Source organism: Pseudopodoces humilis, chromosome 16 (assembly GCF_049639895.1).
Source record: "Pseudopodoces humilis isolate 2021_Gansu_Grassland_sample_001 chromosome 16, ASM4963989v1, whole genome shotgun sequence".
NCBI classification, from domain to species: Eukaryota; Metazoa; Chordata; class Aves; order Passeriformes; family Paridae; genus Pseudopodoces; species Pseudopodoces humilis.
Genome location: NC_142215.1, coordinates 9014613 through 9025384, shown reverse-complemented (window position 1 = coordinate 9025384; position 10772 = coordinate 9014613). Strand labels below are relative to the sequence as shown.

The 10772-nt window shown below is 50.7% G+C and overlaps 1 protein-coding gene across 1 annotated transcript; it reads left to right on the top strand.

Annotated features, from left to right (window-relative positions):
* Positions 1 to 3069: 3069 nt before the first annotated feature.
* Positions 3070 to 7477, top strand: MEX3B (mex-3 RNA binding family member B). The gene is made up of 2 exons (XM_005521553.3): positions 3070 to 3848; positions 4836 to 7477. The coding sequence occupies exons 1-2, from the start codon at positions 3590 to 3592 to the stop codon at positions 6248 to 6250; spliced, it is 1674 nt and encodes a 557-aa protein (XP_005521610.2). The 5' UTR covers positions 3070 to 3589; the 3' UTR covers positions 6251 to 7477.
* The last annotated feature ends 3295 nt before the right edge of the window (positions 7478 to 10772 follow it).

Genomic DNA, 10772 nt, shown 5'->3' with positions numbered 1-10772 from the left:
CAGTTACAAGTCTCTGGTATGAAATACTTTCCCTTAACCCTTAATTTAATTATTCCCTGAGATGCATGTAATTTATTCTTTGTGATAATCAAAAACAGAAGACTCATCTATTCTAAATGAAAATTATATCCTATTCTTATTATTGTTAATGCTTTGTATTTAGAGGAATATTTAAAGGTCTGAGATGAATTCATGACCTCTTCATGCTGGGTGCTGTATATATATACACACAGTAAGCTCACGGCCCCAAAGACCTTACACTTTAATTAAATAAAGGTTGGAGGAAGGAAATTTTATTACTTCTGTCACAAATGGGAAATGATAACAGAAACTAAAAGGACTGAGAATTACACTCCTCCTGCAACGAGTCCTGTATTTGCCTGTAATATATCCTCCCTTCCTGCTTTTGTTAAGTTGCTGTAAATTGCTAGGTAGATGGTTGGTCTCTCCCCCAGAGGTGGATTTTAATTCTGTGCATGCTTCAAGGTTTTATGGAACGAAAGGCGTTCTGTAGATAGATAACACTTTAATTTAGACCTGATTAAGTTATTCTGAAGCAATACTTTTGTGGAGGGAGTAGATTTGTACAAATCTGGTGCACGTTGCTTGTTGCCATATGAACATACTACTGCATAGCTGCTGTGCTCCCTGGGGGCTGCACTGTTGGTGCATGGGGCTTTTAAGGTACATCAATATAACTTTTTAACTGTTATTATTCCCTGTAGTTTGCTCTTAAATGTCTTCCAAAATAATAAAAACATAATAGTGCTTGAGATGTTGGAGCATTCCACAGGATTCATGGGGCTCTTGGAACACCAGCGCAAGCTTAGTTTTCCAGAAATGCATCTTCTTCCCCCCCTGCTCCCTGGAAGTATCGTGCTCATTCTGAAATGCATTTTAAGTGTTTTTAATTGGTGCTTCTAGCGTAACATTAAAAATAAAGCCAACTCTGCCTGGAATCCTTCTTTGGGAAAATTTTTTTCTAAAGGAAACATAAACCTGAAGATAACTTGTTTCCCTTTTTCTCTTTGTTCAGTACAGTAGAGTGATTGGTTTAAGCAGATGGGATAGGAAGGGGAAGGGAGAAAAAAATGGTTAAGTTAGCTGAAGAAACAAAAGAAAGAACAGGTAATATCCAAGCACAACCCAATCACTCTCCTCATATCCTTGCATTTCAGTATTTATGACTCTCACTGTTGGACTCCAACAATACTAATTCTCTACACTGATGTGTCTTTCCCTCTTCTCATCTCATCTCATCTCTGTCCTGTCCTGCCCCTGTCTGGTAAATGTTTACATGTTTTGTTGGATAGTGTTGTTCTGTCTCACAGATTTTAGACTCCTTGAATTAAAAAGATGGCAGAGAAGCAGACTTTTTAAAAAAGTACTTTTTTATTTAATAACAAAGATTATTATTTTGTCTTATGGATTATTATAAGTCTTATTATTATAAGTCTTATGAATCCTTGAGCACTTATAAGTAACCTCTTGTTTACCCAATGGAAAGCAGCACTGCTGCCCATAGAAGTAAATGTGTAGAATAAGTAATCTTTTAAATACAAAAAGTTTCCTTAGTTGATGGGACAAGCTCAGCACTTAGGAAAGCACATCACCAGTGTGTAACCTTGCTAGAAAACAATCCACTGGAGCTTTGTTATACAATATTCAAACATCCTGACGAAGTGACAGTAATTTGCAATAAACATTGTGTGTAAACAATTACCTGTGACTTGTTACACTTGTTTGTACAGGCAGCTGGCTAAACAGATCTGGGTGCACTTGTAAACGTCTGTCCCTGTCACACCTGATACTGGAAAACAATTGCTTATTATATGATTACTCTGAAAAGTCAGTGTTTTGTACCTGACAGCTGGCAAGGACCGAGTATGAGTGCTTACAGAGGCACGGGAAAGAGCCAGACAAATCAAATGTGTTGGTGGTGGTTTTATGACAACGGTGAGGGCACTTTCATGTCTAATCCTCCCATGAAGGGAGGACCTTATGACAGAATATTTAAGAAAAAAAACACTTCTGCTGGTTGAAGGGTCCTGTGGTGGTAGAGGTGAAAGAAAGTCATTTGGTCATACATGGTCCAAGGAAGAGGCGATTTATTTTCTAGTGGTTTAGACGTCTAAGACGGGTGTAAGACACTGGTGACACTACGCTGGAGCAGCTGTGCGGGAGGCGTTCCCACCTTTCGGGCTCTTTATGAGCAGAAACGCGGGGAGCCGGGAGCGAGGTGGCACCGCGCTCCGGCCGGAGCCGCCCCGCAGCGCCGGGACCCGGCTGCGCTCGGGTCACGGCCGTCACCCAGCGCCCCGGGGCGCGCCGAGCCGGGCAGGGCGGGGCCGGGAGGCGCCCCCCCCGCCGCAGCACGGGCCCGCGGGCGCCGGGCGGGGCGGAGCGGAGCGGGCGGAGCGGAGCGGGCGGAGCGGAGGGGGCTGAGGGCCCGGCCGGACCCGCCCCGGCCGCGGCCCCGCGCGGGCGCACTGCGCGCGCCGGGGCCGGGAGGGAGCGGGGCGGGAGCGGCGCGCAGGCGCGGGGCGCGCGCCGGGCGGGGCCGCGCGGGAGCCGGCGGGGGGTTCCGCGCGCCCGCGGCCGCCGCCCGCGGGGCCGGTGAAGGGGCGGCGGCGCTGCCGGCGCGGGGCCGGGGCCGGTGCGGGGGCTGTGCCGGGGGCTCTGCGGCGCTGCCGCTCCCGAGCCCGGCGGCGCGCGAAGGGCACCCCCCCCACGCCCCAAACCAACCCGTCCCCCCCCCCCCCCCCCGCGAAAAAAAGCACCCCAAGCGCAGCCCCCTCCGCCGGCGCTCAGGTGGGGCCGGCGGCGGGCGCTCGGGGAAGCGGGGCGGGCGGAGGGGCGGGGGAGGGGGGGAGCAGCGACCGGCGGGCCGGGGCCCGGCATTGTTCGGCAGCCGACAACAAAGAGCGGGGCCGGGCCGGGCCGGGGGGGGCAGCGCCGGCCCCTCCGCGCCGCCCCGGCCAATCGCGGCGCGCGGCGGGGGCGCGCGGTGACAGCGGGCGGCGCTTACGCCGCGGCGCCCGGCGCGGCCCCCGCTCCCCGCCCCGCGCCCGCCCGCCTCTCCAGAGCCGTCTGGCTGCAGCAGAGCCTCAGACAGAGGAGGGGAGAGGAGGAAAAAAAAAACGCTGAGTGAGTGGAGTGGAGCCTGGGAGGGGCTCCTTAAAGAAACGCTGCCGCCGCTTGGCATTGTGGCCGGCGAGGAACTCGAGGGGGGGAAGCCATCGGAGCTCCTCTCGCTTATCCTCTTCCCACCCCCCCCACCCCACCCCCAGCCGACAAAAAAAAAAAAAAAGAAAAAAAAAAAAAGCCGACCGAAAAAAACCTCGGGGGGGGAGTCGTGGGGGGGGTCCTGAGAACATCTTATAAACCGGATTGCACTGAGAGGAGGAAAAAAAAAAAGCAAAAAAGATACAAAATATACAAGCAAAAGGCAACAATTCCCCGGTCTCCAGCAGTCGCCCACCCTCCCTTCCCTTCTCTCCTGCTGGCCATCTGCCTTGGGTTCTCCTTTGTGTCTGATCTCTTACTACTGAGCCGAGCGCAGGCGGAGGGTGCACCACACACAGGGACTATGCCCAGCTCGCTTTTTGCAGACATGGAGAGGAACGGGAGCGGCGGCGGCGGCGGTGGTGGTGGTGGTGGCGGGGGAGAGACCCTGGATGACCAAAGAGCCCTTCAGATCGCCCTGGATCAGCTCTCCCTGCTGGGGCTGGACAACGACGAGACGGGCTCCATTTACGACAACGAGCCTCGGAAAAAGAGCGTGAACATGACTGAATGCGTCCCGGTGCCCAGCTCGGAACATGTCGCTGAGATAGTGGGGAGACAAGGTGGGTGCCTGCATGCGAGGGGGTGTGGGGGCGCGGGTCTCCCCTCCGCGCTGCCGGCCGGGCGGCTCAGATGCGACACTGGCCATTCCCAGGAACGCTGCAGCCGTGCGGTGCTGGCCAGTGCCGGCTTCCCCCAGACAAAGAAAGTGCAGCAGGAGACGTGATGTTTCCGAGGAATGTTATGCATCGGTTTCGAGATGCACTTTCAGCCGCCGGGTTGGGGAAAAAAATCACGAAAATAATAAAAATCTGTCCTTTCCTCCGGCTGCAAAAGTTAAGATTTGCAAGAGGAAACGGGAGGAAAATGGGAGCCTCGGTGCTTCCCCCGCCACCACCACCCCAAAGTTAGAAATCTTGGATTATTTTTAAGGAAGAGAAATGGAGTGGAGAAGTGGAACAATGGGGTTGGAATAAAGCATCCGCAGTGGGGAATATGGCTCATTCGGTACAGCCTCTGCTCCTCACCTTAAGAACTGATTTTATTTTTCCAAAAGGAAAGTGCTGAGCAGGAATGTGGACTGGCGGGTGTGTTGATTTGTGAGGGCTGCTTGCACTTTATCATTTTATTTCATTTAATTTTGTTTTTCTGGCCGTGCAGTTTCCCTGCACCCTTTTTTTATTTTTTTTTTTTCTGCTCCCTTTTTAAATATTTTTTTTTTTTTTTTTTTTCTCCTTGTGTTGCCGACCCTGTGAACTGCATGTTGGTAGTTTTGGGGCAGTTTGCATGGCAGATGTGTCGGCGGCCACTTGCGATGCCTTTGGGCGTGTGCCAGGGCTATGGGCTGACATTACTTTACACCGTGACCGAGGCTTCCGCACGAGATGCCAGCGATCACCTGGGGTTGGGGGCAATGTGTTTCGGGTGGGTGTGTTTTTTTTTTCCCCTCCCTAGCTGCACCCAAACAATGGGTTGTAACCGGTTCTCCCCCACCACCTCCCCTTCCTCCCCCTCCCCTTCGCCCTCCATCTCCCGCATGTCGTTCCCAGGTTGTAAAATCAAAGCTCTGCGGGCAAAGACCAACACCTACATCAAGACCCCGGTTCGCGGGGAGGAGCCGCTCTTTGTTGTGACGGGCAGAAAGGAAGATGTGGCCATGGCCCGCAGGGAGATCATCTCTGCGGCCGAGCACTTCTCCATGATCCGAGCCTCGCGGAACAAGAACACAGCCCTGAACGGCACCGTTCCCGGTCCCCCGAACCTGCCCGGCCAAACCACCATCCAGGTGCGGGTGCCTTATCGCGTGGTGGGCTTGGTCGTGGGGCCCAAGGGGGCCACCATCAAGCGCATCCAGCAGCAGACGCACACGTACATCGTGACCCCGAGCCGGGACAAGGAGCCGGTCTTTGAGGTAACGGGCATGCCGGAGAACGTGGACCGGGCCCGGGAGGAGATCGAGGCTCACATCGCCATGCGCACCGGCGGCATCATCGAGCTGACGGACGAGAACGACTTCCACGCCAACGGCACGGACGTGGGCTTCGAGCTGAACGGCACGGGCAGCCTCTGGAGCAAGCCCACGCCGCCCAGCATCACACCCACCCCGGGCCGCAAGCCCTTCTGCAACTACCGCAACGACAGCTCCAGCTCGCTGGGCAGCGCCTCCACCGACTCCTACTTCGGGGGCGGCACCGGGGGGGGCGGCAGCGCCCGCCTGGCCGACTACAGCCCCCCGAGCCCGGCGCTGAGCTTCTCGCACAACGGCAACAACAACAACAACAGCGCCAACGGCTACGTGTACGGCGGGGGCGGCGGCGACGTCCTCTCCTCCCCGGACTGCTGCTGCGAGCTGCCCTTGGACTCGCCGCCGGGCTCCGACCTGGCGCCCGCCCCGCCGCCCGGGGCGGCCCTCCTCTGGCCGCAGTTCGAGCGCGGCCCCGCCGCGCCGCCCTCGCCCGCGCCCTCGCCCGCCGCCGCCGCCGCCTTCCCGGGCGCCGCGCCCGCCAATGCCAACCTGGCGCTGCTGGTGAGCGGCCCCCGGCGCGGCGCCGCCCCGCCCCCGGCGCGGCTCTCCCCGCCCCTGCACGGCAGCGCGGCCGGCACCGAGCACCCGCTGGCGCGGCGGGTGCGCAGCGTCCCCGGCGGGCGGCTGCTTGCCGCCTCCTACCCGCTGTACGCCAACGGGCTGGGCGCCCACCTGCCCGGGCTGCCCTCCGACTCCTCCGCCTCCTCCTCCTCCTCCTCCAGCTCCTCGTCCAGCTCCTCCTGCTCCTCCTCCGGCGTGCGGCGGAAGGGCAGCCGCGACTGCTCGGTGTGCTTCGAGAGCGAGGTGATCGCGGCGCTGGTGCCCTGCGGCCACAACCTCTTCTGCATGGAGTGCGCCAACCGCATCTGCGAGAAGACGGAGCCGCAGTGCCCCGTGTGCCACAGCGCCGTCACCCAGGCCATCCGCATCTTCTCCTGAGCGCCTCGGGCCGGGGGGCCCGGGCCGGGCACCAACGGGGGGGCGGCGGGGCCGGGGCCGCCGCTCGCCGAGGGGTGCGGGCTGCGGCAGAGGGAGGGCTGGGGGGTGGTGTGACAGCGGGTGCATGCTATAAATAATAACGGGCGACTCCATTCTAGTGCTAGGCTAGTTTTTACACTGTACTTTAATACGAAGCTTCCAAAACCCCCTTTTTTATAAACAAACAAACAAACTGAAAAAAAAAAAAAAAAGAAAAAAATTTGAAAGTAGAAGATGCTTATGATGATGACAATGGTGTGTGGACTGTTAGTAAAACGTGCTGGTAGTTTCTAGGATGCTTATTACAAAATAATTAAATCTATGGGTGGATACTTTTCTGAATGTTCTTGAAAGGGCAAGAAGTTCCTGTGAAAAACCATGATACTGCAGCTTTATCAGACTTTAAAAAAGAAAAAAGAAAAAAAAACCAACAAAACTGTAACATATCTCTTATATATATTAAAAACGTTTAAAGGTTTTAAAGATAAATTGCATTAATACAGATTGAAGTATTTTATTCTTTTTTGACTTGAAAAATTATATTTCATATTGCAAAGATGTTTACAAGTATTTTAATTTAAGTTCAGTGAACTTTTTGTAGCTGGGTTAAATCTTTTTTATTTTAGTATGGCCTTATGGCAAAGAACACTGTATTATTTTAATATCACACAATTGTGAACAGAATTACAAACCATAAAATGTGTAATGCTTTGAACAGTATTCTGTTGGGATGGAGATTTTATAGGTTCAGAAAAAATCTTTTAAATCTGCTTCACCCAGCATATTTTCTATTCAGTGATATAAAGCATATTTTATTCTATATTATTACAAAAATGGAAATGTATAAACATATGTCAAAAGGAACTGTTGAAGCTTTCTAACATTTGTATAAATAGAATTCAGTGGAAATTACAAAAATTCTGTTGCACCACTATAGTTTTAGTATTTCTATTTTAATACATTTGTTTACCACTTGTTTATGTATATGTAGGTGACGTTACTTGAGCTTAAATGTACTTTACTGAGCAAAGTTTAAAAACAAAGTATATTTTATTTTATGATAAAGGGCCTTTAACCTCATGGTCAAATACTAATATTATATTTGCTGAGACAAGATTTGAAATTGTATCAAGAGTTTTATTTTTCTGACATTTAAAGTTCTACATAATAAAAGTAAAACTTAAGTAATGGTGCTACTTCATGTTTTTTTAAGTATTTCTATATAAATAAAATAAAATATTACAGAAAAAAAAGGCACTCTGTGTGTTGATTTGATTTCCTATGCTGAGAGTTTTCCCTGGTTTTTTGTTTCCTGCTTGTATCAGTGAAACATGTTGGGACTTCAAACTGTGTCACGTTAATGTTGCTGGAAGTCATGCTTTCAGAATAAACTTACCAGTTATCATACCTTATAATATGATTTTAAGAAAAAAAAAATTGTGTTTTTTTTTTAAATATTTGTTATATTGCTAGAGTTTTCCACAGCACAAAATACTATTTTTTTTCATAATTTTTAGTAATGAAAATACTTGTTTTTTTGTGAATTGTTACTTTTGGCAGGGAAAACATAGGAAGTAGGAAACTGAGAAGGAGCTGACAGAGAGAGCAGGGGAGGCTCCTTTGTTGCAATGTGCTGCTGGAGGCTCCTGGCTCTGCCGTGCCCGGGGACCTCGGGACCGCATCCCAAACTTGGTGTTCCTGGAGCGGATCAAGGGCCGCAGCAGCCTCCCCGAGTCCTCGACGGTGCTTCTTGGGATTTGGCACTTGTGGCTGGGGTAATTGGCGTTGACAAGCTCATTTGAATAAAAAATTTATTGCCGTGCAAAGTTGGTTTGGCTTTGCTGGTGCCCGCTGGGGCGAGGGAAGCTCAGCTGAGCCCACGGACACACCGGCAGGACGGGTGTTCTCGGTGTAGCCCATGGGAACCAAGAGGCTGTTGGCTGGTGCGTGTTAGAGCAGATTGCAGAAGGTGCTGCACATCACTAAATGTTTCCCTTTGAGCTTGCCATTGCCCTTTTCAGTGGGTGAGTGAAAACAACAAAGGAAACGCAGAGTGCGTAGCGTATCTCATATGCTTTACTTTGTGCTTAGCAGTGGATGGGCAGAGCTGCTCTGCTCCGATCTCCTTTATGGACTCCAGAGCTGCTGGTTGGGTGGGAAGGGGGAGGAGGGAGGATGCGGCAGGGGATGATGGGATCTCTTTGTTTGATTTGATTTGATTTTTGCTTCTTTCATTGAACTGTGGTTGTGGAATCATCTGATTTATAGAGTTAAAATCCTTCACTGAGCGTTGCATCTATCTCAGGAATCTTGAAGGTTTGGATGGAGGGAAAAAATCCTCCACCCCAATGCTGTGGAAAAGAATCCAGAGAGTGACAGAGAAGATGTGTTTAAATACATAAGCGGTACAGACGCTGAATAAAACCTTGGCAAAATCGGTTACTTTAGAGAGATCAAGAAGTTTAAGTCCATGTGTATATTTTCTTGATGATGGATATTTAGGAAACGCTCTCAAGATGCGTCAATCAATTTCTTGTGTCTGTGTAAACATCCTGTGTGGTTCTCAGGGAAAAATTGTGAAAATTGCTATAAATAAAAAAGTGAATTTGATCACTTTGCTTGATTTTCAAGCTTAGTGAAACTGAAAGGTAAATAAGATGAACAAAAAGTAAAACAAAACTCTCCTCCTTTTCTTCCTCATGATGTACAATCCTGCGTGTCCATGGTGTTGGCAATGCTGTTATGGATGGCTGTGAGCAGCCTCTGGAGAACAGCCCCTGGACAGCAGCTCAGGGAATGCCCTGGCCTGGGCTGCCAAAGCTGTCAGTAAATCCAGCTGGCCTCCTTGGCCATGGTCATCTTGCAGGACTTGCTGTTTCTTTACCAGACTGTGGTGGAAACAAAGGCAATCCCCTCTTGGTCCGCAGCTCTAGCTGCCTTTTCAGCCCCTGCAGGCTGTTTCAGCCCCTTTACTTGCTCCACATGTGTGTTGTCTCCAGATGGAAAGATGGGCTGTAGCGCCTTAAAAACTAATTGTGTTCACTCCTCTTTGGGAATTCTTTTGCCTGCAGAAGGACCAGTCTGGATTACTCTTGCTCTGTCATCCAGTGAGTGCCTTTTGCCCAGCCTTCCAAACGTGATGCCCCATGGTGGTGGCAGAGCCAGGGGGCTCAGCAGCATTCACCCACCGAGAGTTCCTGCACTACCTGGCCCCTCAGCTGCTGGCAGGGCTGGCACAGCCCCCTCTCTCTGTCAGAGGGTGTTTCAGGGTGTACTGGCGCACGTGGTGTCCAGCGTGCTGGGTCTCATTGCTTGCTGGGTTGCCTTGACGTGCTCTGAGCCCAGATCTGCTCCCAGTGCGGGGTGTAAATCCCCATCCTTGGAGGGCAGGGACGAGTGCTCGGGAGCAGAGGCAGTGTGGGGAGGAAAGCAGGCTGCCCATGTGCTCTGCCCCCTGGATTTATGCCTTGGGTCAGTCCCTCAGACTGCGGGGGTCATAAATCAGTGCAGAATTTGTCCCAGGGTCGGGAGCCATATGGTGTGCAGGAGCAGGAGAGGAAGAGGGATGCCCACGCCAAAGGAGAATAAAGGCCTGTGTCCGGGGCCGGAATATTTCAAAGCCTGAGAAAGGGGCAAAGTTCATTTTCTAATTGAGAGCTTTGAAATATATAGATGTATATGGTCAATGTTTATCTTCCAGAACAAAGATCACTTTGTCCCATGTTTTTGTGTCAGTGCTGGGAACTGTTCTTGGGGGTGTCCAGCTCAGAGCCCCTCGGTGCTCGGAGGCTGCCGGGGGTGTGGGTGCCCCTGGCACGTGCCAGCAGCCTGGCCCTGCTTGGAGGCACTGGTGGGCACCTGCACGTTTAAGGGAGTTTCCTGGATTTCCCAACACATTTGTATGGTTCCCAGTGCATGTACACATCATTATCTCAAACCAGGGTACATTTACATATTTAAGAATTATTATATACAAAGTCCTAAGCCTAATTGTTCCTCTATCTATTGTCTGTATCTTGTACTTCACAGAATTTGCATAACAATCAGACATCAAAGCCAGAACTCTTTACTGGAAGAAAGGTCTTTCCACTATATTATTTTAATAAAATAAATTATAATGATCACTTAAATCTAAATATACTCTTTAGATTTTTTTCCTGCAAATCCATTGAAATGAGAGTTAAAAGCAAACTTTAAGTTTAGTAATAAGAATCTAACACAGTAAGGTATTTAAATAAGATTGCTTTTTGTTTGATATTTCTCACTCCTTTCTGCCAACCCCCTCATCCATCTTTTTTTCTCCATTCTCCTTGTCTTGCCATTTTGGAAGTTGAAATGATGCTTTGCTGTCACTGAGTGAATGTGGATTCTGCTGCTGGAAGAGCATGCTGGTGAGTATTGCATTTAATTGATCTAGAAATAGCAAAAAGGAATTATTCACCCTGCCTCTGCTTATTTGTGTTTCCTGTAACTCGAGTTGTCT

What these genes read in the sequence shown, in the direction of transcription:
- MEX3B (XM_005521553.3), top strand. Translation starts at nt 3,590, where the DNA reads ATGCCCAGCTCGCTTTTTGCAGACATGGAGAGGAACGGGAGCGGCGGC. An exon ending in TGAGATAGTGGGGAGACAAG is followed by an intron (nt 3,849 to 4,835) that starts GTGGGTGCCTGC and finishes TGTCGTTCCCAG; the next exon opens with GTTGTAAAATCAAAGCTCTG.